Raw genomic sequence first — 27,893 nt, 5'->3', positions numbered from 1 at the left:
CATTAGTGTAATGCGTAACCGAAACATTATAGATATGTGCCTAAATATAATGCTAATAATCAGTCAGAAAGATCACTTTTAGTACTGATGAGTGATGACATAACCTTATCTGTCAAGGAGTTTGGCAATAAAACAGGAACCATGCCAAGCCAGCACTGAAGAAGATGCCACAAGTCAACAAATTGTCGTGCAGTCCCAAGATGCTGATAATGTGATTTGCTAATCACACACAACAGATTACCTGTGAAATATTTGTGCAACGCATAACAGAAATATTATAGACGTGTACCTCAATAAAGTGCTAATAACCAACCAGAATAGGATTTTTAGTACTGATGCCCCTACCACATCCGTGAGAGTTCAGCAGTAAAATAAGAACTACGTCAAGCCAACACTGAACGAGATGCCATGTACTTAAGTTAACCAAAACATAATTCTTGACAAGTTGATTAGTATGGCATGAAGTTTATATTCCATTCTACACCTTGCTCATTCTTGTCAGAAAAAGAAGAAGAATGTTCAGAACCATATCTTAAAAGCTTTAGCTACAAAGAGATCTATGTCAATTTCACTCGTACAAAGCAGGCAAATATATATCTCCATTTACAACAACGCATCCCTCAGCATGATGAAGCAATTCCAAGAAGATAAACAAGATGCCTTGACTGCAAGTGGAGTAAAGTAACTTCTGCATCAGCTCATCAAACAAAAAAAGAAAAAAGCCCTCTTTTTAATGTAGCAGCATCTCTTAAAGCCGTCATATGAAAACAGTTCTCTCCTTTATGAATGTAGCTAAAATTTACTGCTAAAAAGAATGGTGGCCCTACAAGTGGAAACTACTGCTCTGCATTTTTCTTGCTTCTGAAGTTCTCCTTCATCAGAGCAAACTTCTTTCTGCACTGTATCACAGTTTTCCCAGGAACTGCTGCAGCAACACGCTCCCAGCGTTGGTTTATGTCCTTTGGGAATGTTTTCAGAGCCTGGATAAGAGCTCTTTCTTGAGTTTCAGACCAAGCATCTTGTTCTGTACCAGAAGAAACTCCATTTAAAGCCAAAACAACTCCATCTACAGGCTCCTGGTTATTTGTAGTACTTGTTGACTGCTTTGTTGTCATTTTAGATGATGAATCCTGAGTTCCCTCAACAGGCAACCCATCTGGTTCAATTCTTGTGGTCAGAGGTGAAGAAATGGCCAGTGCTGGCTTTCTCTTCTCAAGAAACGAGTCAAAAGCTTTGAAAGAATCAGGCTTCTGAAGCAGGATAGTCTTTGTTGCTTTGAGAATCTCTTCAACCGATCTCCCAGTGCCAATATAGTCCGAAATAACCTCCCACCTCCGAGATGTCCCCTTGGGATACTTCTGCATGCCTTTTCTAAGCATTTCAATTTCTTCCTTTTCCCAAGGTTTCTCTTTCTTCTCATAATTGCTTAACGTGATGTCCGACTTGACTTGTGCTATAACCCGGTTGGATTTTGCACCAGAGTCTTGAGAGCCATTGGGCTGCATGCTCTTTGCTTCTTGTTTCATAGCATTTGAATTGCCTCTGCCCAGTGCATCTTTTAGCAGTTGAGCCCTCCCAATTCCCTCCTTCCTTTCCATATCATCACACAGATGCCTCAGCTGCTCCATTTCGAGTGTCATGCACACTTTTTCCACATCCTCTTCTTCTAGATCAAGCAGATTCTTTGACACCACTGGTGCAGAAAGAGTTCGCAAACGGGTCCTTTCTTTGCGCAAGAGCTTCTTCTCCTTTTCCTTCAACTTTTTCTGGTTTAGAGCAGCTTCCGCAGCTCTTTTCTCCTCTTCCTCTTTCCTTCTTCTTTCCTCTTCTGCAGCCCTAGCTGCCTCTTCCTCCTGTAGCTTTCTAGCAAGAAACTTTGCCTCCTTTTTCCTCCGCTTTTCAGCCTTCTCCTCTTCCTTCCTCTTGAGGATTCTTGGATCTCTCTTATAAGCATTGTCAACAAGAGCCCGAATCCGAGCATATTCTTCCTTCCTGGCCTTCTCCCTTAGCTTCGCATTCTGCCTCTCCATCCATCTCTTATGATCACGTGACTCAGCTTGCTCAAGATCAAAATCATCTGCATGCGGGAACTCTCTCCAACTTTTAAATGTATACCAGAAGTTATAGAAACTGTCTACTTCATTCAAAGGAGCATTCTCGTCTCCTAAAGAAGGAACTGGTTGATTAACAGACCATCTCCCATTTCTCATAAATGCTGGACCAAAGACCTTAAAGAAGTCTTGTGGAGCACAGTCTGTTGGTATATCATCATCAAACTCATCAGTGGAGTCATAAATCCTTCTCTTCACAGGATCTATTAGAATCTCATATGCTTCTTGAATTGCTTTAAAATGGCTTTCGATCTCATCTTTTTTTGTTTGTTTTGCCTCTTCTGTTTCTTCAGCAAGAAGAAGAGCAGCCTGCTTGTCAGGATGATGCTTCAAGGCTGTCTCACGGTAACTCTTTCTTATCTGTTCTTCAGTAGCTAGAAATCGCAGATGGCTCAAACCTAATAGCGCATAATGGTCTTGCTGTTTGCTTCCATCCACAGACTTCTTTTTTCCTCTACTACTATAGAAATCAGAAGATGGAATATAGGCTTGACCTCTATCATCTGATAATACGCTTTGATCATCTGTATCTGTGTCCTCTTCCTCACAAAAACCAAAAAATTTAAGTGCAGCTGAATGGAAGGCATGCCCCGCAGGTTCAAAATTGAAGGCTTTCACAGGAAGGCAATTTGAAGAGATTAAAATTGGCTCTCCATTAAGAATCTCAGGCGAATGGGTAATCAGCAGAGGGCTCTCATGGGCATCCATAGCACTCGAAGAAGGATGAGCACTGACCTTCGAGATTGAGAATGAGTGGCTTGAATTCCAAATGTCTCAATGAGAACAAAAACACCCTCTAATGATTAACCCTGAATGAAGGGCTTACTAAACTCAACTGATGCTCCTCAGGCCTCCAACTGCATATTGTTCACAATTAGGAAGAGCAATCAAATTATTAATGATTCGTTGACGTAATGAAGTAAAAGTGGGAAGAGTAAGAGGAAGAAAAGAAGGAAACAGAACAAAACATAAGAACTAGCCTTTGCAAGATATTAAGTTAAGTTACAACACAAAATTTTGAATTTTTCACTTTTATTAAAATCATATGCTAGCATGGCTTATCCAGATGCATGGTTTAAGCTCGTACCAAAGAAATTAATCAATATTTCATAGGTTAATTAAGTTTCCTCAAAATCTGGATGTCACATCATTAACATAATAATTCCATAGTGGCCCCAAGTAACCATTACAAAAGCTCTACCTCTCTAACACTAAGCAGAAAGAAGAACATTTAAGCAGGCATTCATACAAAAGCTATTCCAATTACATATGGCCTTTTTCTCTTCTCAACAAAAGTCAACTTATTAGATGTCAAGTAAAAATATATACTATAGTTTTTTTCTTAGAAAAAAGGAGCATTGAATTTTAGCATATTCCTTCAAAGGTCCCATCTATCAACTTTGATCCCTAAAATACTCCTAAAGGATATCAGTTATCCCCATGATACTCTTAAGAAATCTCATTCAAATTTTATTCCAAAATTGTCATTCGCCTTTTCTTGTAAGTTTTCATACTTTTCTATGACTTTGATAGGAAAATACTTACAGGTGCCTGCTAATACACACGAAAAGTTCCTTGGACCCACTTAATGTTGGCTTTGCAACTCAAAATTCAACCACTCCCTGTGTATAACATGAATGGGTCACACCAATCCCATCATGCCATATGGTAGAAGGAACTTTTTATGTGCATGAAACAGGTGCCCCTAGCATTACCCTTTTTGATTAACTATATTCATCCCAAACTGTGAACTCGTTGATTTGGTCATTCCTAATTTGTTTGCTTACTTCTCCCTCCTAAATTGTACTAAATTTCTCCTAAATCACTACTCGTATTAAACATTTTCAACACGGATATTTTTTCCCCTTTGGTGTCATAAAAAAGGGGAAAGAAATAAGCTTTTCACAATCATTCCTGCTTTCCTTGCTTGCTTCTCACAAGGCTTCCTAATTTCCTCATGGAAACATTAGTGTATGCCTTATTAGGTGTCTTGCCCCACTAACCACTGAAAACCTATCTTGCCATTAGTTAATTGCAACTAAATACATTATTTTACTCATCAATGTTCTTCTCAAATTTTCTCATCAAAGTTTCTTAATATATCTCCATCTTAATCACCAACCCTCCAGTCTACTACACTCATTCCTTGTTGTCATTGCATGGGTTGTTAGATCCATATAGATATGGAATTGTTGATGTTAAAGAAACAATATTATGAGCAGTTTACACTAGGAAATGCAGATTGTCATAGAAAACTTAACATCCAAATGAATGTTGGCATGCCATTTAAGATAATAATGACATAGATTTTAACAAGTGCTCCCAAGGCATTCATCGACGAGGCCTTTTCCTCATATATCCCAAACAATGAATCATTTCTAAGATTTTGATGTACAAACGAATAGGTGAGCTCTCTTGATGCAATAATTCCCACTTTTCTGGAATTTTTAACATCAAATCTAATACAAGCCGTGGATTTCTCGATCAATGTTAAATTGCTAGCTTCATTCTCTTTTTCCTAAATCTCTCCTAAATTCCAAACCGCAGATCACTCCTAAATCTTTGGCGCGGATGGCCTCCTCCTCAGGATATGGGATCTTAGTAATGTGAGTAATGTAAATCAAGACTTCCCGAATTTACAGTAATAATTAATTGCAAGTGTTACATAATTGAATAGGAGAGGTGGGGGAATGAGAGTTAAAGGAAGAATTAACATCGAAAGAAGAAAAATAGCCCAAGATCATATATGATTTTACATATCACAGAATAAAACGAAAAGGTAAAAGTCATGCATTTCTCCATTTATCTGTTCGCTGCCTAAAACCTCCCTATACATATGCCGAATCAATTTAACATTTAACTCCAGCATCCCTATTTCTATTTAGGCCAATTCCTTGATTGCCGTTAAGGACAATAACTCCCAATAAGGCTGTTGATACCCTTCAATGATCTAAATACAGTAGCTATTCCCCAACATAGAACCATCCTCTCCTTCTTAAGATTTAGCAAAAAAATCTAATTTATCTTGGACAAAAGCCAAACCGCATAATAGCTGCCACGAACAAAGACCGTAAAGAGGGAAAGAGAAGAGGGGGTAGAACAAAGAGAGGTTCCAAGTCACTTCATAACCCGCCGCAACCTTGCAGCTTAACACAGAAGTGTCCTCAAGGGAAACCCACTGAAACTAGCAGCAGCTGACTCCATTTTGGAAGAAATTGGTACGGACTGAGAATGAAGCTTTCCAACCAAAAATCAAAGAAAACCAGCCAAAACCTGAAAACTTTCTAGAAGAGTGGTTTGGTTGGCCTTTAGTTGAAATTTGAATATTGCATTAAAGATGAGCCAAGAGACCCAAATTTTAAAACTTACTAGATCATTTATCTTGAAAGTAGCAAAATTTACTACACTTTCTCTGTCATCTATTGCAGTCCCTAACTCAAAAAATGCAATGTCAAGAATTCCAAAACTCCAAATGCTAAGCTGATGATCAGCAAAATAACATGAATTACTGTCGCTTGCCTTAATCATCACACTTGTCCTTGCTTTAGTTCAAAGAAGCATAAGAAAAATACCATGCTCATGTTCATTAATAAGCAATATTTACTTGCTAGACTCTAGAATGATGGCAGAAACTTGCTAAAGAATGTCTTTGTCATCCATGAAAAATAAATGGCATAGAGTTTAACTAGGTCATTCTTCTATCTAGATACATTATTTGGCCTTTCCAACTGTTTGGAGCATAGAATCTTTGCCTAAGCAATTTACACTGCCCATTTCTAAAACTATTCCTACATGACAGAATGAAAGACTATCATCTCATTACATAACTGAGAGGTAAATCACAGTACCATACATGGTTCGCCATATTGTCTCGAACCGGGCATACCGTACCGTACTGGAATCGAACCAAGACTTGATATGGGAGCAGAGGGAACAAGCTGGCCCCTGTACTAGTCATACCAATACTGTATCAGTGTGGTACCGATATGGCTCCGGTACCGAGACGGCAAACTTTGAAACCATATAAACCTCAATAACACAAAGATGCCCAACTTTTTTTCTTTTTTCTTTTCTGTAAATAGCTCAAGGGGTTCAAACTGCAAAAGCAAGATGACAATAGCAAAAAAGAAATAGCATACAAGGATAAAATTAATCAAAAAGGCGACATTAAAAGTAGCCAATAACAGAAAAGTGAATGAGTAATAAAAAAGAATACAACATCTATCATGAAGGAACATCTTGATACAAGCAACACATTATTTGCATATTGTTTTGAGAAGGAAGAGATGCAAATTGGTGAATCTCTGATTGCGAATGTGAAGGAACACTGTAGCAATCATAATTCTAAGATCAACATCTTTGCAGCAACTTTGTAACAGGAATATTGTTCATATACCCTAAATTCAACCGTGAAAGATGGACTAAGATTTATCCTGACTCTAATTTCTCTTGATCAGGCTGATCAATATCCAATAGCACCCAAAAAAATTCAAAAAAGAGCATCATAATCAAGCAACAAACTCTTTGGTAAAAATTATTTTAAAAAAGGGTAAACAACCATTTGGAAGAAGCACTCTCCTAAACAGAGGTACCAACCAAAGAGATGAAACTTACGCAGAAAACAAAAAAAAATATTTTAGTTACTCAAAAAAAAAAAAGAATTAAAAAAAAATATTTTAGTAAACTTACTCAAAAAAAAAAAGGGAAAACAACATATACACTTACGCAGAAAGAGATGAACCTGACTGATATTAAAAAAGAATACATGGTTGAATCCATAAAAATATTTTAGTTGTTTTCAGCACTGAAACATGGAATCAAACTCCAAAGTTTACCTCAATCGTTTCAATATCATAATTATAGATATCTAATTCAAATAAAAAACAAAAAACCTCACAAACAACGGCATCTACTTATCAAAAAGATAAAACCCTAAGCCCAGTACCCCGAACACTAGCCATGAATCCAAATCTTGAGAAAAATCCCATTTACGTCCCCATCAAACAACAAGCAGAACCATTAAATTCCCGCAACGCATCCTAAAAACGCATCAAAAAAATAATTTGAAGCGCCCCTAGGATAAGATCGGAAAGTCGGAAGGAAAAAAAAAGAAGCATCAAACTCCACATAAACCGGAAGGGGCAAAAATCGACGAGCGAGAGAGGAGAAGAAAACGCTTACCTCCAAGATGATCGGAGAGCCACGGATCAGAGGAGCGAGAGAAGAGGAGGCGAGGGAGGATGAGGCGGGGAGCGAGAAGCCGAGAGAGAGGGGGAGGCGTGGCGAGCGTTTTATCGGCGGAGGAAGGAGGCGGCTTATATCATGTGGGTTCCGTGATCAAGTTGTTCGGCCAGCGAGAAAGGTTGGGAATCGTCCGATTGGTGCGGCCTTTTTGGTCCAGTAGGTCGGCGAGGTTGGATATTATGTCGGGCGGTCTTGACATTAATTAAAGATTCGCGCTGGGAGGACTATTGGCCGTCGATTGTCAAACAAGCTTGAAGTAGGGGAAAAAAATTGATGGTACAGTGTGATCTCATCCGCATCAGAATTTATGCATCAATCACCGAGCATTCAAATAGTCTAAGATCTACTTCACCTTTCGATTATTTTAAAAAACTTTGCACCCAGCCAGGTTGTTCTCAAACAATGAAACCGTGATTTTGCTCATGAGTTGTGAGAGGCTATATTTCACGTATATCCTTTTTTTTTTCTTTTTTTTTTTTGCAATATGTAAGTTGCTAAGCATTTACTCCAGAACACGGCTGATGCACTGTAATCATAACATATGGCAAGAAACATGAGCTTGATGACCTACCAAATAATACTAATATATAACATACACGTCGCACGGAGAACAATTTTTTTTCCAATTATTCTCAATACGCATCATAAAAATATAATAAATTATAATAAATAAAATGATACAATAACTAATTTTGTTGCACATAAAACAATGATTTAGCCAAACTTTTGTTGCAACTTAAGTATTGAGTTTTAATGATGATCTCAGTAGAAACTCTCATCATTGTTATCAATATCCACACAATAAATAGAGAACTCTATATAGGTTGAGTTTTCATGTACAAACTTTTATTATTAATACTAGTGCCGACTTAGTGAACATAAAACTCTATGTAAGCTGAACCATATTAAGCAATGAACTTTACTGATGGCTTAACAATATCTATATAGCGATATTAATATCGACATCTATGTAGACTGAAAACTCTATATAAAAGCCTCCAGTCAAAAATTTTTGTCGTTAATAATATCTCCACATGATGCTTAGGTATAATATTTTTTTTCTTTTCAACCATTTTTGAATTATAAATATAACAATATAATAAATTATAATTAAAAAAGGGCTTCAATTGCTAAATTTTTATTGCATATCAAGTAATTAACTTTAATGCACATTAATATCTATTGTACATTAAGCAACGAATATTAATGATAGCCAGACACAATAATACTAGCATCCATAGGCCAATGAAAAACTCTGCACGAGCTAAGCTTCCATTGTATATATTGCATATTAAGCAATGATTTAATGATAGCCGGATAGATTAATATCGAAATCATTAATATCCGTTGTGCATAAGTAATAAACTTTATTTATGACAATCACATCAATATCACTGATATTAACACCGATGTTCATATGGTGAATGGAGAAACACACAAGCTCAGTTTCCATTATGTATATAATATACATAGATATATATGTATTGTAAATATATATGTATATGTGTGTATATAAAATATTAATATGATATTTACATAATGCATGGAGAATTCTATACAAACCGAGACTCCATTTTAGATGTTGCACATTATACAATGAACTAAAAAAATATCTTGTGTTCGGATACAATATTTTGCAAGGTTTATGTTTGAACTATTTATCACCAAAGACATTTGTTCTTGCACGTTTTATCTTTTTTCCAATAACATATTTTTTTATTATTTAAGGATAATTTACTATCTACTATCAATTGGAAGTCATCTTTTTTAGAGTTTTAGAAAACATGGGATACAGTATCTCAGCAAATCAATTGACCACTAGCATTTACTGGCTGAACTCACAAAGTATGTAGATACATGACGTGTATAAAATGATGTATCTTCTCAAGGGGAACAACACCACAACCCACAAAAATGTAATAGTGTGTATTACTCATTGTATTAAAATGGGTTCAAGTATCTTTGCATTACAAAGGGCTAGGTCGAAGTCCTAACCAAGGTTGTTAGCAACCAAAAATAGGTCAGCTCATAACCATAGAATAAATTAGGGCGAGCTAAGTATAAATGGTGCTCTAAATTTTCTAATCTCAATTTACACCCAAAAGCAACCTGAAATGGTTCAACCAACTTGGTTGACGAAATATCTCTTTTATATATTAATTTTATTTAGAAAAAATAGTGTACATCATAGGGGTGCAAATGAGCTTAGCAGCTCCCAAGTTACTTGAGCTCCACTTAGGTCCAAGTTCGACTCAACTCGATTATTACCGGACTCAAGTCGAGCTCCAGTCGCTCGAATATTTTTTTTTTTGACTCGAGCTCGAGTAGCAAAATACTTAACTTGAAAGCTCGTGAGTCTAATATATACTAATAATTTAATATTTTTAAATATAATATAAAGATTATATTTATTTTAATAATATTTTTTAATTATAACTAAGGATAAATTTAAGCTCGAACTCGAGTTCAAATATGCGACAGTTGATATTCGAGTCGAATCAAGTCGATCTCAAGTATTTTTTTATCGAATTTAGTTCGAGCTTGAATATTAAGACTTAATCGATATCAAGTCAAATTCAAATATGAGTATTTTGAATCGAGTCAAGCTTGAGTCTCTATTTATTTCACTTGGCTCGATTGCATCTCCAGCCAGCCTGCATGCTAATAGATTGGTAGCCTGTCAGGTCCATGAATTGCTTATGAACTGCAAATATTATTTTAGTTCACGGCAATATTTGTTACAAGCTCAAGTTTTACTAGACTTAACGAGGGAGACGACAGATATTCACAACATTTAAAGCTTGACTCACGCACGTGTTTGGCAGCGTCTCTCCTCTTCACAGCCTTCATGGCACCTTTCCGACTCCGGCTCTTCCTCCACCTCTCCGGCCACTCTCTAACACTCTGGCCCCTCTCTCTCTCTCTCTCTCTCGCTCGCTCGCTCTCGCGTCTCCAAATCCTGGAAGAACGCCAGAGTTCTGGATATCGCTCTTTCCCGAATCCCTAGCCAATCATGGGTTCCGGTAAGCGATCTTATCCTCGTTAACATCTCCACAGTTATTTCGCGAAACCCTATGGTGTTCGATCCTATTCGCATCACTGGAATCCGTTCATCAAGTAGAAATCTCTCTTGATTCCACTTTTTTTCGTTGGTTAGGGATTTTCTAGCGTTTTCTTTCATTTTTTTCTTGGAGTTTTTATTAGAGAAATCGGCGCTTATAATAATTATAGCGGCGTTTATGTAAAACCCTAATATCTCAGTGACTGTTTCTCTTGCAAAAAGAAAGTCTTTTTTTTTTTGAAATTTAATGTGGCGATCGTTGTGGCCTTTTGTGTGGGTTGTTATTGTAGACGCGGACATGGAGGATTATGGGTTCGAGTACTCGGATGATGAACCCGAGGAGCAGGACGTCGATATAGAGAACCAGTATTACAACTCTAAAGGTTGTTATATCTTGTGCTTATCATGGTGTCCGAGCTTCCTTTTTCACTTCGACCTTGTTCCCTGCGCCACATTATATTTTTCCTTGTTGTCTTGGTTCTCTGATATTTAATGCCTTTCCGTCCGAGACCAGCTTCCTTTTCCCTCTGTTTTTGTTGCTGGAGAGTGATTACATGTTATTTTTCCAGAGAAGGTTTTTAGAAAGTTTTTCCTTTCTTCTTTTTTTTTTTTGCAATTAAAGTTTCATTGAGGGTGTTTAATGTGTTAGATTTTTATTAAATAATAATTAAAAGTTTTCATACTTAAAACATATATATTATGTATATATGTTAAGAAGGGAGTGTGGTGTGGATGGTTGGTGTGCCCGCTTGAGGTGCTTGAGGTAGGTGGTTCAAATCTCTGTTCCCTCCTTTTTTAAATCTCTCATATGGAGGATTTATTTACGTGAAGGCTCGGTTCTGTGCCTGTGCTCGTCCGACCCGACGGTCTTTACGCTCGAGCCTGTGCTCGCTCGGCCCTGCTCGTCCGAGGTTACTTGCGCCTCACAGGCCCTGCTCGTCCAAGGTTCCTTGTGCCTGTGCGACCAGAGGTTCTTTGCGCATGTGCCCTGCTCGTCCGAGTTTCCTTGCGCTCGTGCCTCTGCTCGTCGGCCCTGCTCGTCCGAGGTGCCGAGGCTGAGGTCGGACCACAGGTGCAATGAGCCCAGAGGAGCCGAGGTCGGACAACAGGTGCGATGAGCCAAGAGGCGCATGAGTCGTGCTTCGCACCCTTAGCACGAGGAGCCACGTCGCTTCCTCGTTAGCACCTCTTCGCAACCAACCTCGCATCCGCTGGCCATACTCCCAGTGTTTTTTCAAACTTTCTTACCGGTTTTGACCATTGGATCGGTTTTGGGTCGCGTCTGTCCCAAAGAAGTCTATAAATAGACCTCTTCGGATTAGACAGGAGACATATATAATTTGAAAGCAGAAAACTACTATTCTCCCTGTTTGCTATTTTTCTTTCAATCAACGGGCTTGCTGCATACTGATTCTGGGTTCGAAAGCTTCTTTGATCCGTGCAAATCATTGAGGCAGAAGGAACAGTGCGAGAGGCTGTTGTATCTCAGGAGTAGAACGCCATCCAAGCCTAGTGCACTGTAAGGCGGCGAAATCTACTTCAAGGAAAGTGACCAACATACCACGCCTCAGCATCTCGGGTTCCATTTTTCCACTTTCTCTATTTATTTTCTCTAAGCCTATTTCTGCCTATTATTTATTGAAGTAGAGTATTATAGATTTAAAATTTTCTGGGACAGTATATTCCCAACATTCTTGAAGTAGATTCTCCTACATATAATATGCTAGTACTTAGAGTTACCCCAATGGCCAATGCAAGTGACCCGGTTCCTCCTGAAAAATTTAATGGAAATAACTTTAAGCGTTGGAGACAGAAGATGGAAATCTTCTTAACCACACTTGGGTTATTTTCCATAATCTTTGACTCTCCTCCAAATGAGGAAGAGAATGAACCAGCTAGAACTTGTAATTTGGAGGAATTTAAGAAGAAAGACTACCTGTGTAGGGAAAGGATTCTGTCCTATCTTACTGATCCCTTTTTGATGTCTACTGCACTTTTAAAACCTCCAAGGAGATTTGGGATGATCTTAATAAGAAATATGGTATCTGATGCGGGGTCGGAACCCCGACACCAGCCCACACACCGGCCGAGCAGGGAAAGCATCCGCGTCCTTGCCGAGGTATTGTCCGCTCTGGGATTGCCGCTTCGGGTCTCGGCGGGAGGTCGCCCAGGGCCGTGGCCCAATGACAGTCACCGCCGAGCCCTGACGGCGTGGGGGGCCGTGGAGGTACTACCCCTACCCTCACGGTTTTGTCCTATAAAAGGGCCCTCGGTAAGAAGAGGTTATTGAGCCCCCCATTTAAGGCACAGACCTTTCCGCTGATTAGCCGATGTGGGACTAAACTGGGAACCCCATCCCACAACAGTATCCAAGATGCCGGAATGGACAAGTATGCTGCTAGTCAATTCCTGTCTTATAAGATGGTTGACACCAAGCCCGTAGTTGACCAAGCCCATGAGTTAACAGTGATTTATCATGAATTAGGCTTAAGGGGAATGGGAATAACTGAGAGCCTTCAAGTTGCTTGTACCATTGACAAGCTCTCACCTTCTTGGAAAGACTTTGGGTTATCCCTGAAACATAAAACCGAGGATATGACAATGAAAACTCTATTGTCTGCCATTAGGATCCAAGAACAACACCTTGAGAAAGATAATGAGCAACTCATGAATCCTGAGCTTCTAACCAAGGTGAACTTTGTAGAAGGCCAGAATAAGACCCATAAGTTCAAGAACTCCAAATTTGAAAAGGGTGGACCTAGAAACAAAAGAAAACCTATGAAGCCAAAACATCATATCAATAAGAATGATCGGAAGCCGATTTGCTACAATTGTGGGAAACTCGGTCATATGGCTCGAGTATGCCGGATGAAGAAGAAGAAGTATCAGAACTATGAACATGCACCTTCTCAACCTGCAAATCCACAAACCAACATGGTGCTATCCAGTACTGGTCCTACTAGTACTGATGATCGGTATGTAACTTAAAGTCCAGAATTAAATTTGGCAATTTGCTCTACCGATTGGTTAGTGGATACAGGTGCGAATGTTCATATGTGTACTGATCATACCCTTTTTACTACTTAACAGGCCCGGAGCGGCCTAACAGTAACTATGGGGAACTCCACCTCGGCACAAGTGCTTGGAACTGGAAAAGTACTTCTAAGGCTTACGTCTGGGAATGTGCTTACACTATTTAATGTGTACCATGTGCCCGATGGAAGGAGGAATCTGATCAGTGGATCTCTTCTAAATAGAAGTGGTTATTCTTTGTTATTTCAATCTAAGAAAGTGATTATAACAAAGAATGGAACATTTGTAGGCAAAGGCTATGAGTGTGATGGCTTGTATGTAATAAATAATGTATCTTTGGATTTTTCTTCTGATAACAATAATAAAATTGTGCTTTCAATATGTTCCTCATCTCTTTGGCATGCTAGATTAGGACATGTGAATAATAATACTATTAAAAGAATGATTAGCTCTGGTTTATTACCTAATGTTTCATTAAATGAAAAGGAAAGGTGTCAAATTTGTGTTCAATCTAAACAACCTAGAAAACCATTTAAAATAGTAAATAGAAATTCAACTTTATTAGAATTAATACATTCAGATGTATGTGATCTAAATGGAACTTTGACTAAAGGGGGTAGAAGGTATTTCATTACCTTTATAGATGATTATTCTAAGTATTGTCAAGCTTATTTAATGAAATCTAAAGATGAAGTATTTGAGATGTTCAAGACTTACAAATCTTTAGTAGAAAATCAACTTGACAAGAGAATAAAGATTCTCAGGTCAGATAGAGGAGGAGAATACACCTCTAATGACTTGAATGAATTCTGTAGAGTTAATGGAATTCTACATGAAGTTACACCTTCCTATTCACCTCAGTCTAATGGAGTGGCTGAAAGGAAAAATAGGACTCTGCAAGATATGGTAAGATCTTTGCTTGCCAACTCAGGTTTACCTGAGGTTTGGTGGGGGGAAGCAATGCTTACTGCATGTTTCCTGCTTAATAGGGTTCTATTTAAAGGTTCTAATAAATCTCCTTATGAACTTTGGAAAGGAAGAAAACCTAACCTAAATTTTGTAAAAGTTTGGGGTTGTTTGGCTAAGGTTAATATTCCTTTAATCAAGAAAAGAAAATTAGGACCTAATACTTTTGATGCTGTGTTTCTTGGTTATTCTCTTAATAGCGTTACTTATAGGTTCTTAGTCATTAGTTCTGATATTAATGGCATAGAAAAGAATACTATAATTGAATCTAAAGATGCTTCTTTCTTTGAAGATATTTTTCTATTTAAGGATAAAATAGAAAAGCATGTAATAGATAGATCTAATGATGCATCTTGTAGTTCGACATCTAATTCTCTAATTATTCCTAATAATGAAAATGAAAATGAACTTAATGATATTAATGAACTTGGTAAAGGAAAAAGAATTAGGAAAAAGAAAGATTTTGGATCTGATTTCTATACTTTTATGGTTGAAGATGATCCTAAAACTTATAAAGATGCTATGAACTCATTAGATTCTATGTTTTGGAAGGAAGCTATTAATAGTGAAATGAATTCACTTATGACTAATAAAACATGGTTTTTAACTGACTTACCACCTGGTAGTAAGGCTATAGGTTGTAAATGGATATTTAAGAAGAAATTAAGACCTGATGGTTCTATTGAAAAATACAAAGCAAGATTAGTTGCTAAGGGTTTTTCTCAGAAAGAGGGTATTGACTACTTTGATACATATTCTCCTGTAACTAGGATAACCACAATTCGTACTTTAATTGCACTGGCTTCAATCCATAATTTGATAATTCATCAAATGGATGTCAAGACTGCCTTCCTTCATGGTGATTTAGAGGAAGAGATCTATATGGATCAGCCAGAGGGATATGTGGCTCAAGGACAGGAAAGAAAAGTTTGTAGGTTAGTCAAATCCCTCTATGGTTTAAAACAAGCTCCTAAGCAATGGCATAGAAAATTTGATAAAATCATTGTTTCTTATGGCTTTAAAGCAAATGAATCAGATAAGTGCTTATATTCAAAGTTAGAAAATGATTCATCTATTATCTTGTGTTTATATATTGATGATATTTTAATTTTTTGTACCGATATGAATATGGTGACTGATATCAAAACTTTCTTGTCTAATAATTTTGATATGAAAGATTTAGGTCAGGCAGAGGTAATTCTTGGTAACAGGATTACCAGAATACCTGATGGTATAATTTTTGATCAATCACAATATATTGAGAAAATATTGAAGAAATTTGATAAGTACAACTGTAAACCAGTGAGTACACCTTATGAGCATGGTTTGAACTTGAAGTGCAATAAAGGTGATCCAGTGGCCCAAGAGAAATATGCTCAAATTATTGGGACACTGATGTATGTTGCAAATACAAGTAGACCTGACATTTCTTATGCTATAGGAAAGCTCAGTAGGTTTAATAGTTGCCCTAGTCTTAGTCACTGGGAAGCACTGGATAGAGTACTTAGATACTTGAGAGGTACCATGTATTATGGTTTACATTACTCAAGATTTCCCGCTGTACTTGAAGGATACAGTGATGCTAGTTGGATCACTGATTCAGTGAACCGAAAAGGAACTAGTGGATACATATTCATGTTGGGTGGTGCAGCTGTTGCTTGGAGATCATCCAAACAAACTGTGATCACAAGATCCACTATGGAGGCTGAGATTGTAGCCTTAGATTCTGCAAGTCAAGAAGCAGAATGGTTTAAGAATCTTATGTCTGAAATACCTATTATGGAAAAGCCTATACCTGCTATCTCTCTGTTATGTGATAATGAAGCTGCAATTAATACTTGTAGAAATACTGAGTATAACAAGAGAAACAGAAGACACATTAGTGTGAGACATAAGACTATTAGATACCTAATTAAAAATGGTATCATAACTTTGGAATTTGTTGGATCTAAAGATAACCTAGCAGATCCTTTAACTAAAGGACTGGCTAGAAGCAAAGTCATAGAAACATCAAAGGGGATGGGACTGAAACCCATAAGGAATCATTGACAATGGCAACCCAACCTTTTCTGACTGGAGATCCCAAGACGAAAGGTTCAACGGAAAAAACAAGTTGTTTAATGATTAGTTAGCACTATAATAAAATGACTTTATGTCATTTGGTCTCTCCCTGTGATATGAGTGCTAAATACAGCAGAGGTATACGGAAGAGTTTAAAACTCTGAATGAGTCCGAGACTATGGCAAGGTGCTGTGCTGCGAGCACCCTTAGAGGACTCACCTATGTGAGTGTGACTGTGTGGCCGCAGTCTATGGGGATAAGGGTTTAACCCCTAGAGCACTCATGAAACTGAGATATTGGTGCATAAGGCCAGAAAAAGCACCACCTATAATGAACCCAGTATTTGCATTTGTCATGGGTGAAGTATATAGAAATCTGAACCAAAGGATTTGGTTCAAAGCTTTTTAGCTACCACTATACCTTTCAGATGAAAATATACTTTTACTAGGTAAAGGTTCAAAGCCGCAAGCTACCTTTATTGAAGTCGTGACATAAACAAGCCCAGTTTGACTATTTTTTATTTTATATAGTTTTTGAAAACATTTTAATCAGGTGGGGGAATGTTAAATTTTTATTAAATAATAATTAAAAGTTTTCATACTTAAAACATATATATTATGTATATATGTTAAGAAGGGAGTGTGGTGTGGATGGTTGGTGTGCCCGCTTGAGGTGCTTGAGGTAGGTGGTTCGAATCTCTGTTCCCTCCTTTTTTAAATCTCTCATATGGAGGATTTATTTACGTGAAGGCTCGGTTCTGTGCCTGTGCTCGTCCGACCCGACGGTCTTTGCGCTCGAGCCTGTGCTCGCTCGGCCCTGCTCGTCCGAGGTTACTTGCGCCTCACAGGCCCTGCTCGTCCAAGGTTCCTTGTGCCTGTGCGACCAGAGGTTCTTTGCGCATGTGCCCTGCTCGTCCGAGTTTCCTTGCGCTCGTGCCTTTGCTCGTCGGCCCTGCTCGTCCGAGGTTCCTTGTGCCTGTGCTCGTCCGAGGTGCCGAGGCTGAGGTCGGACCACAGGTGCAATGAGCCCAGAGGAGCCGAGGTCGGACAACAGGTGCGATGAGCCAAGAGGCGCATGAGTCGTGCTTCGCACCCTTAGCACGAGGAGCCACGTCGCTTCCTCGTTAGCACCTCTTCGCAACCAACCTCGCATCCGCTGGCCATACTCCCAGTGTTTTTTCAAACTTTCTTACCGGTTTTGACCGTTGGATCGGTTTTGGGTCGCGTCTGTCCCGAAGAAGTCTATAAATAGACCTCTTCGGATTAGACAGGAGACATATATAATTTGAAAGCAGAAAACTACTATTCTCCCTGTTTGCTATTTTTCTTTCAATCAACGGGCTTGCTGCATACTGATTCTGGGTTCGAAAGCTTCTTTGATCCGTGCAAATCATTGAGGCAGAAGGAACAGTGCGAGAGGCTGTTGTATCTCAGGAGTAGAACGCCATCCAAGCCTAGTGCACTGTAAGGCGGCGAAATCTACTTCAAGGAAAGTGACCAACATACCACGCCTCAGCATCTCGGGTTCCATTTTTCCACTTTCTCTATTTATTTTCTCTAAGCCTATTTCTGCCTATTATTTATTGAAGTAGAGTATTATAGATTTAAAATTTTCTGGGACAGTATATTCCCAACATAATGTGCTTGTCCGCGTTCCGTGAAATATCTGAATAACCAAAATCCCTCGAAGTACACCTACTCCTGCTCTTTATTATAAATGCCCCCGCTCTCTTTTCTCCTGATTATAGTTCCAGCTTAATGCATTGATACATTTTGAAGTATTTGGTGATTGGTTTCCTCGGAACCAGTTCTGCATTTTGTTGAATACTTCTTTTTCATCAACATGTCGATATTTTTTAATTTGTTTTTCTACAGTTTATTATATATATATATATATTCCATCGTTTTGCTTGTTTACTTATACTTTCAGTGGAAGTTTTGCCCTTGGTGGATTAACCCTAAAGTCTGACTTTACCATAAATTATTGCACAGATTCTATTTTAACGTACTGGCTGAAATTGACTTTCCTGTTTGTCATCATTTTGAGTCTGCTTCTTTTAGTTTCTCTCGAATATCCAAAAGCTAGCAATTTTTACTTGCTCTTAATGGAATACAAAATGAGTCTGCATACATGATTTTGATATGTTCACATGCTTAAATGTTATGGTGTAATCTAGTTTTCTAATACATTGGGCAGTTGGGCGATATACATCCTTATTTCAGCTAGTTGGCATCCCTATCCACTAGGGAGAGGTCTAGGGTTCAAACCCTGGTGGTGGTGTCACCATCATGTTTCTCAAAAAAAATAGTAATATGTGTTTCATGTTTGAGGGGAAAAATCAGTAATTAAAGCTAAGAACGATCAATTTCATAAATTTAACACAATGAATTGGTCTCTTCTGCTATGACACAAAATAACATTTGTCTTGCTGTGTGGTACCATGTACTGAAATCCCGGGATTTACTATTTATTTATAGAAATTGTTCTCCATGTGCATCCTTGTGCTGCTGGATGTTTTCCATCATGCAGTGAAGTTTGCCTTTATTAATAAACTTGCTTTTCAGCATACTTGCCCTCCTTAGTGAATTTACCTCTATTGGTCTTCTGTCTTAGGTCAAATAGCTGATTCAAGCTAATTATAAGTTAAACAAAGGAAGACGAATAAAATGAAAAAAAATTATAGTGCTGAAACAAATAAATAGAAAATATGTTTCCAAAAAAAAACATGGAAGGTTGCATATGGTCTTGTAAAAATCTTTACAACTCTCCTTCCTCCAATTATATCTCTCTTCCAGGGGAAGTTTGTTGGGGCCATCTGGTCCGTGAGAACTATAAATTGGTGTGTTGATATATGCCATGCTAAGGGTAAATCTCCAGGGCTAGTTGGTGAGATGGGCACAATTTGGCTTGGTCTTTGCTGATTTGAATCAGTTCTAATATATGATGGTTAGGGTTATGTTCAATAATAAGCAGGTTGTTAAATAAGCCGCCTCAAACCCTGAGTTTTGATCAATAGCAAGCAAATGTTTTCTTTTGGGAAGCTCTCATAAGTTACACCAGAGAAATTTATTCTCCTCTCCCTTGCAAAAGGTGTAGTTGGCTCACAGTAATAGGGTCCCTTGCTGCCAACTCCAACATCTTGAAAAGATTTGATTTTTCAGCTTTGAACTTAGTTCTCAACTGCGGTTCCATGACAATTCATAATTTATGGGGCCTTCTTTCAACATATAACATAAAGGGGTTGATCCAAGTTGCTTTGAGTTGTTGAATTAATCAATATTCAGATTTTGTTGAGTGGTTCATTTTATCAGGAACAGCAAGAAGACAACTAAGGTTGCAGTCATTGCTCTTCTGTGTGACCATGTCTAACCCCCTACCAAAAATTCCTGAGGATTGACTGATTGCATAAGACTTCATCTCTTAGGTGAATAGTTAAAAGTAGTTGCACACCAACATACGTCTTTTGTTGGTTCCATTGACTTGTTTTTTCATGAGTTTAAAACAATAACTTTTCTTCCATCTACCTTGGCCGTATGTTGGTTTCTTGTCATCTACCTCAAAGTGTTATAGATGGAGCTAAGTCATTTTCATTATTGTTGTTTCTGTAGGCATATCTGATGCCTCTTGACATTACATATTTATTACAAAATCATTTTGCCATTTATTTATCTATAATGGATGAAGAGCATGTAAAGATTATGGAACAAATTACATAAAATGATGTAGTGCTTCATTGTTTACACATTTGGCCTTTTTTAAATAATGTCAGATTTTTGTGTCCACATTTATCTTTATCTATCTTACATAGCTAACAATTTTTCTACAGGTTTAGTAGAAACAGATCCAGAGGGAGCACTTGCTGGTTTTGCTGAAGTAGTTCACATGGAACCTGAGCAAGCAGAATGGTGGGCATTGTAGAATGTTATTCCTGAACTCCATATTTTTTAACTGATATAAGATCAATTGCAAAGATGGAAGTATGCTTAAGATCTTATTTGGACTTACCCATCTTGCTTCAGCAATGGCATACGTGTGATGCCTTGTCTGAATCAAAAATTCTTATTATCGCATTTGCATGCATGCGTGCGTATATAAAAGGGGTGCAGTTTGGTGCAGCACAAACTTTACATGAAGGGCAGCTTTCTTTTCTTTATAAATTTGCCTCTATTTGGATTTGTGCTTCTCTTGCATTTCATATAGAAATTTAGATTCTAACTGGGTTCACATTCTGCTACTTTAAACTGCCATGGCATATTGCTTTTGTCAATAGTATGCTGATGATTTTATGGTTAAGATTAACATTGTTACCTTTTTTGGTAATAAAATGTTGATGTTGCATAGATCTTTTTTTTTTTGCTCAGCAAAATTTCAATGCATTATTAGCAGTTGTTTGCTTTGTTGACAACCGTTTTACCCTTATTAATCAGGGAATTCAAAGCTCTAAAGCAGACTGTTAAGCTCGACTATCGACTGGGGGGGTATAAAGAGATGATGGAAGCATACAGCGTGATGTTGATGTACATCAAATCAGCTGTTACACGTAACTACAGTGAAAAATGCATAAACAACATAATGGATTTTGTTTCTGGCTCAGCAAGCCAGAATTTCAGTCTTCTACAGGAGTTCTATCAGACTACATTGAAGGCTCTTGAAGAGGCAAATAATGACGTTAGGAGTCATTCTGGTAGTTTCCAAAAGCTTTTACCTCTCACACAAATGCATATAAAGAGCCTCTTTTATGCGCATCTCTTACCAAGGTTTATTGTATTTGTTGTTTGCACCTGTATTCTGTGCAGAGATTATGGTTTAAGATGAATCTGAAACTTTGCAAGATTTGGTTTGATATGGGTGAATATGGATGGATGAGCATGGTACTAATATAGGTTTAATATCTTCAGTATCTTTCTCAGTATTGCATAGTATAAGTTGGAGTAATTGTTACTTGGGAACTCCTAGTTATTGAAAGAACTTCACAAATCTTGTCAAAAAGAGGATGGCACTGATGATCAGAAGAAAGGAACTCAGCTTCTGGAAGTCTATGCTATTGAGATTCAGATGTACACTGAAACAAAAAACAATGAAAAACTCAAGGTAAGATAGTACAGTAGTGCTACTCAAATTTCTTATTTTTCCCTTTAATTTTGCAGTTCGCTTAAAGACCATATCCTTGGTTGTTACTGTTCTAGACTGCAATTGTTTCATAATGCCTAGATTATCTTTTGTTACATGATGTCTTCTCTATGAGATGTAAGTTTTAGTTCCTAGATATCAGCTTGAATAGAAGATGCTATTTAACGGATACTAAATCTTGTTCTTGGTATCTTAGCTAAATATTCTGAGCCACTGATTCATATAAGATTTTGATTTCTTCAGAATTGAAGTGTTGCAATTTCATCATATGATTACTTTTGAATTTTGGTACTGCAATTTGATATCTTAACAAAATTTTTCTTTTAATCAATTCATCTTTATCATTATATACCATTGCGTCTTTATATGGAATGTTCATCATGCTAGCTTAGTTACATTTTTTGAGAAACAAAGGATTTGGTAGCTCCTCAAACTTTTTCGTGTAATGATGGGAGAGTTGCAGTGAAAATGCCAGCGCTAATGAAATTCAAATCCCTCTAATATGACTTGTTATGCAGAAAAGCACCTAATGTATTGCATTTGGAGCAAGCATGATGGTCTCCAAATAGTACGCATGCAACCAAATGCTATCAAAATATAACGTATTCTGTTCGAAACTAACAAGCACAAAGTGTAGAAATATATGCCCAAAGATATGCTAGCGTCTAGGATACATCAGGAAAGTCTAAGATACATCAGGAACACCCATTTTTAAGCTCAAGACCTCTTCTGATTGCATTATAGCGACAAACAAACTTTAATTGTTACATAGCAGAACCTTTGCTCCAATGCAAATCTAGCATCTTAAGGCCTGTTTGGCATTGTTGTTGTTTGTGTTTTATCTCGGCAAATTAGTGAATATTGCATAGAGATTGATGTTGAAAATAGCATTTGCATGAAACTTCTGCTATCCCTTATTTTGATTCTCACTCTTTTTTGAAATCAATAGATCTTCGTTCTAAATATTTTACAAACAATTTAACAAAAAAAAAACGTAATGGTTTCATCACGCATGTTGTTCACTCTAGTTCATTTTTTTTCTTGAGTTTTAGAGACAAAAACATAAACCAAGAGCAAGACCAAGTGGGCATTGGTTACAAAACTTGTATATATGCAATCCACTATCTAAAGAATCTTCTCATAACTGAACTAGCATAAAATTAAGTTAAATAATTGATGACCGACGATAAACTCAATTCCAAAGCTAAAGCCATAAAATATAAGTTCCTCTAAATGCTATGATTTTGTTAGAGGGTAAGATATAAGATAAATGATGCAAAATATGATAAGTGTGAGATCTAATATCGAATGCCAATAATGGTTTTACAGAGATTAATCTGACGCTTGTCTTAAGGCGCACCGGTAGTTTTGAGCGTCTCTGTTATAACAAAGCAATTGGGCATGACTCTTAGACTACACGTTGATTTAAAAAAAAATTTCTTCAATTTTTTTTATAACTAGTATCATCTAAGATCCTACGCAAAAGGCTAGCTGGAAAATATTATTTTGGATTCTATGGCCCTATATGAATACCCAAGAATCAAGATCTTCTCAGTGTATAACTAAAGCACACACCTGCACAGGTCCTTACATGCTTCCTCTCGGTGTCCCGTTGTCATTACTAGATCTAATTACAAACACTATGATCAGCTCATTATGGACTCCAAATTGGCCCATGCTGGAATGCCCTTGGTCTGCATAGGCTTGGGTTGGCCCCGTTTTGATACCAGTAACAATCTAGAACTTTTCCCCAAAAGGCTAGCCACTTCAAATCTTGACTAAAATTTTTGACAAGTATTGGAAATCTAACTCGTCCAAGTGAAATAATGTAGTTTTGGAAGGTTTTAGTTGAACACAAGCCTTGTCATATAGGATACCAAGTTGCACTGACTTGTACTGTGACTATTCTGACACAACATAAGGTGATACGCTAGCTAGTAACCTATATAATATTGTACATGATGAGCTCTTCTTGCAATGTAAAACGATGATAACTGTGTCAAAGAACATATTTTATGGAATGGTGTGATTATGATCAACCCTTAATCCTTTACATTATAGAATGAGATTTAAATTCTTGGTTTGTTATGTATTGATTCTTAAATAATCAATATGCGTGCAGCCTTCATTCTTGCATATGCAATTTCTCAGTTACAGTGAATCTCTCTATTTTTTTGGCATTATCTGTCTTGTCTAGTTTTAGACAATTTCTAGCAAGGTCCCCAATATTGGTTTCGGTACTCGTACTGGTTCCATATTGGTATAGTGTCAGTACAAGTAGGTTCAATATATTAATACTCTGTATACCCTTGTACTAGTATAGGTTTAGTATTGGTATGGTATGGTATGCTTGGTACATGTAGTATGCAGTTATGCACTAATTTGATGAACCTTGATTTCTAGCATGTTTAGGTTCTTTCTGAACAACTATACTTTATGTCTTGTCTGATCGAAAAGGGTAATCCAGATTTTCATCCCATGGGAGAGAAAACTAGCTATTTTTAATCTTAACATGTGTTTAGATCATTGTTTGGTTACCCAGAAAGGTCGATTGTGTTGTATGAGGTTAGAGAACTCCGAAATCCCAACCCGAGTACATGAACTTGGACTTAAACAACTTGTTGCTTATGTCCTTCTACGGTTTTATCAAGCGAGATATTTTCAGAATATAGTTTGGCTACTGCTCTTGGGAGTTGGGACTTCATTTTTTTTCTAGTCTACTTTTAAACAATGATAATGTGGTAGTTTGGAGTTTTGGGCCTCGTTTGGGGAAGCTTTTGGAGGGCCAAAAAGTACTTTTAGATAAAATAGGGGTGTTTGGTAAAATTTTCGAAAAAGCTGTTTTAACTTTTTCAGAAAGCTAAAACAGCTTTTTGGGAGAAGCTCCATTTGAAAAAAGCACTTTTAAATATTGTTGGAAAGCTATTTTGAGTTATAATATTTTTCTTTTTTGGACCAAAATATCCATAATAAAATATAATAATTATACAGAGAGATAAATGGTCATCGAGAGGGTGGAAAATTAATTTACACTAATAATTATAATATTTTATATCTTTATTATTGTAGTATATTATAAATATAATATAATATTATATTATATCATAATATATTAGTATGTTATATTAAATAATTTAATATTATGTTATATTATATCATAGTCATCGAGAGGATAAAAAATTAATTTACACTAATAATTGTAATATTTTATACCTTTATTATTGTATCATACTATAGATATAATATTATATTACATTATATCATAATACATTGATATGTTATATTAAATAATTTAATATTTTTTAAATTACTATGCTATAGTATACAATATTATATTACTATATTATAATAATATTATATTACATTACATTAATATTATACTTTATCATATATTTATATATTAATTATATTTTATTATGCTCTATTGTAGAATACTATCTAATATTTTTTTATAGTCGTTTTGTGATACGAAAAGTACTTTCTCAGTTTGTTTACCAAACACATGTTAAAGTTGTACAATACTTTAGAAATGTAGTTACCAAACGGCAAACAGCTTTTTATAAAAACTCTATTTTCAAAAGCTTTACTGCTAACAACTCTCCCAAACGGGACCTTGGGCCTGGTTTGGCAGAGCTTTTTGTAGCCAAAAAATACTTTCTGACCCTCCAAAAGTACTTTTGGATGAAATAGAGGTGTTTGGTAAAAAATCGAGAAGCTGTTTTAGCTTTGCCAGAAAGTTAAAATAGCTTTCTGTAGCTCCGAAAAAGCACCTTTAGCATACGTCGGGAAGCTGTTTTGATTTATAAATTTTTTCTTTTTCAATTAAGATATCCATGATAAAATATTATAATTACAGAAAATGTCTCTTTATATTACAGAAATCTGCAGGAGTCCCAACAAAGAAAACAAAAAACTCAAAAATTAGTTCCTAAAAATATTATATTAATAAAATATTAATATATAATAATAATAATAATATTTTATATTTTTATTATTATATTATACTATAAATATAATATTATATTACATTATATCATTATGTTATGTTATATAATATCACATTATGTTATATATTATTATGCTTGAAAATTTATGGTATTTTACACTTGCATCACATCATCTTCATTCTGGCCTTGCTGGGATTTTTTTTTTTTTTTCAGAGCATGATGTTTGCTACATGGTTCTCTGAACATCTGTGGTGTTCTATTACAGTCACTGGACATGTTTTCTGTTTAGAATGGTGCACATCTTTGTGTTTTCTAGAAGTAGAGATTTAAGCGTAGGGAGGATTGAGCAGGGATAAATTTGAGGTGGATTATGGCGATTGTATTGTCTGACATGCTATCCAGGATTGATGGATTAAGGGTGGTAGAGATTTTTCTTCTTATATCTAGGATTGTATTGTCTCTCCAATTTTCTTTTCTGCATTTTTATTGTATTTGTTGATTTATTTTTTTTGCTGGTTATTATTTATACCAGGTGTTGCCACTAAGATCTGGCCCGACCCAGGTGTAGAACTAACGAGATTGTTGGAGAGTTTGTGGTACATCTCCGAGGCAAGGGTGGAGATGGTTGTGTTCAAATGGTGGCTCTAACTTCAGATCCAACTTGAAACACCCCAGACAAAGAATGCCCATTTGTTGGAGAGTATCTGATAGGGGATCCTTTCATACCTAAGTTAGACTCAACTCTTACGAAGCAAGCGGCAGCATAAGAGAACATAAGAGCACTTAGAAAACTTATTTGGAGGCTCTCTTGGGTGTGGTTTATATGGGTGATGGCTGACACTTATCGCCGAACAAATCGGGCACATGCATCAACTATTTTTGGTAATAGATTCCGTGCCTCACTTGAAGATCATGCCTACGCATCTCGTCCATGTGGATCGCTAGCTAATCACACGGTTTTGGAAACCATTCACAGTCGTGGTCGAGGTTGGGGGAGAGTCTGCACTTCAAAAAATTTCTTTGAACACCTCTAACATTGGCCATGTGGTGAGTTTTTATTGGTAGACTTGTAGCTTCGTGATGGGCTCTTGTTAGTTGATCTGCCACATCGATTATGGCTGGTTTCACCACTAGGAATGCAGCTTTCTTTGGATTTGGAGAAGAGTATGGTGGTTTCACTGTTGGGTTGTTGTGTGTACTCTCGCACTCCAAGCTTGGCCCAATTCCTCGAAGCAGTTTGGAAGGCCTAGGATGTGTAAACTCGGCTTTTGTTCACCATGTGGGAGAGAGATGTGTCGTCATCACCCAAAAAAAACTAACAAACTAATCGGAAGGTATTATTTAGGTTCTTTGGCTCTGCAGTCAGGCTAAGAGTTCAAATTCATTCAAATTTAATCACAAGCATCACAATTGATTCGTGGTCAATTTCATAGGCCATGTGCCGAATTCGCTCTGTGTATCATTTGTTATAACTTAAGATTTTATTCAAAAAGACTAGCTTAAAGATATTATTTGGATTTCTTAATTCTATATAAATATCTAAGATTTATCTAGTGCATAGTTCGATGTGGGATTAAAACAAACGGCTATATATAGATCCTCACATAGAAAGAGAGAATTGCTCCTGCTAGCAACACCCGGTGCAATAATGCCATTAAAGATTGGACATCACGAACAATGTCAATTTATGCGTGTTGTACCGAAGCACCTCTCATGGTTTTGTCTTCGTTAATCCTTGTAAGTTCCTGGATGGATACAAGTCCGAGGGAAGAGAACGCTTACACCTTACAAACTCTTCAGTCCCAGTTGGTGAACGGTTCTTTAAAATTGCATGGAAAACCTCCGGCCAACCATCATACTGTTTTCTGGAAGTTGATAGCTGAACTACTGCCAACAAATTATATATGTATACAAATCGGAAGTCTAAATCCAATGTACTTTATTTGTCAACTTCCAACATACGACTGCATTACTCAGTGTCACAACATAGCTTTGTTAGTGTGCTTGGTTTAATTGAGGTGATTAAGAGAAGGTAGGTCAAAACTACTCCAAACCAGCCCACAACCTCCCACCATTTATTTATTTAGGTTTGGTGGTGTCTTAATTTTCAGAAACCCAATCGGCTAAGTAGCTTGCAGAGGCGATTCTCAAAAAATTGTGTACAACTCAAGATCTTATTCAAAAATACTATCTTAAAGATATTGTTTGGATTTTTTGATCCTGTATAAATGTCTAAGGTCTATTTAGTACATAGCCCGATGTGGAATTAAATATATACCTGTATAGATCCTAAGAATTGCTCCAGCAAGCAACCATTAAAGATTGGTGGTTATTTAGGTT

The 27,893-nt window shown here is 36.9% G+C and overlaps 2 protein-coding genes across 4 annotated transcripts; one reads left to right on the top strand and one right to left on the bottom strand.

Annotated features, from left to right (window-relative positions):
* Positions 1-419: 419 nt before the first annotated feature.
* Positions 420-7,496, bottom strand: LOC103722968 (uncharacterized). 2 transcript variants are annotated; one of them, XM_039124785.3, is made up of 3 exons: positions 7,293-7,425; positions 5,960-6,056; positions 420-2,968 (listed from the first exon to the last, which is right to left on the bottom strand). In XM_039124785.3, the coding sequence occupies exon 3, from the start codon at positions 2,817-2,819 to the stop codon at positions 837-839; it is 1,983 nt and encodes a 660-aa protein (XP_038980713.3). In that variant the 5' UTR covers positions 2,820-2,968; positions 5,960-6,056; positions 7,293-7,425; the 3' UTR covers positions 420-836. The 2 variants fall into 2 exon arrangements, with proteins under 2 accessions (XP_038980713.3, XP_008811954.4); XM_008813732.6 differs by lacking the exon at positions 5,960-6,056 and having other exon boundaries at positions 7,293-7,496.
* A 2,664-nt stretch (positions 7,497-10,160) lies between these two features.
* On the top strand, positions 10,161-27,106 carry LOC103722974 (COP9 signalosome complex subunit 2-like). Of its 2 annotated transcripts, XM_039124783.3 has the most exons (7): positions 10,161-10,378; positions 10,707-10,799; positions 20,303-20,381; positions 20,904-21,132; positions 21,273-21,347; positions 21,433-21,567; positions 26,086-27,106. In XM_039124783.3, exons 1-7 carry the CDS (start codon positions 10,369-10,371, stop codon positions 26,119-26,121), a joined length of 657 nt encoding a protein of 218 aa, XP_038980711.3. In that variant the 5' UTR covers positions 10,161-10,368; the 3' UTR covers positions 26,122-27,106. The 2 variants fall into 2 exon arrangements, with proteins under 2 accessions (XP_038980711.3, XP_038980712.3); XM_039124784.3 differs by lacking the exon at positions 10,707-10,799.
* Positions 27,107-27,893: the final 787 nt, after the last annotated feature.

Source organism: Phoenix dactylifera, chromosome 8 (genome assembly GCF_051530095.1).
Source record: "Phoenix dactylifera cultivar Ajwa chromosome 8, Ajwa_hap1_PhDact_Kaust_v1.1, whole genome shotgun sequence".
NCBI classification, from domain to species: Eukaryota; Viridiplantae; Streptophyta; class Magnoliopsida; order Arecales; family Arecaceae; genus Phoenix; species Phoenix dactylifera.
The sequence above is the reverse complement of the archived record's forward strand: the minus strand, read 5'-3'. Positions and strand labels throughout refer to the sequence as shown.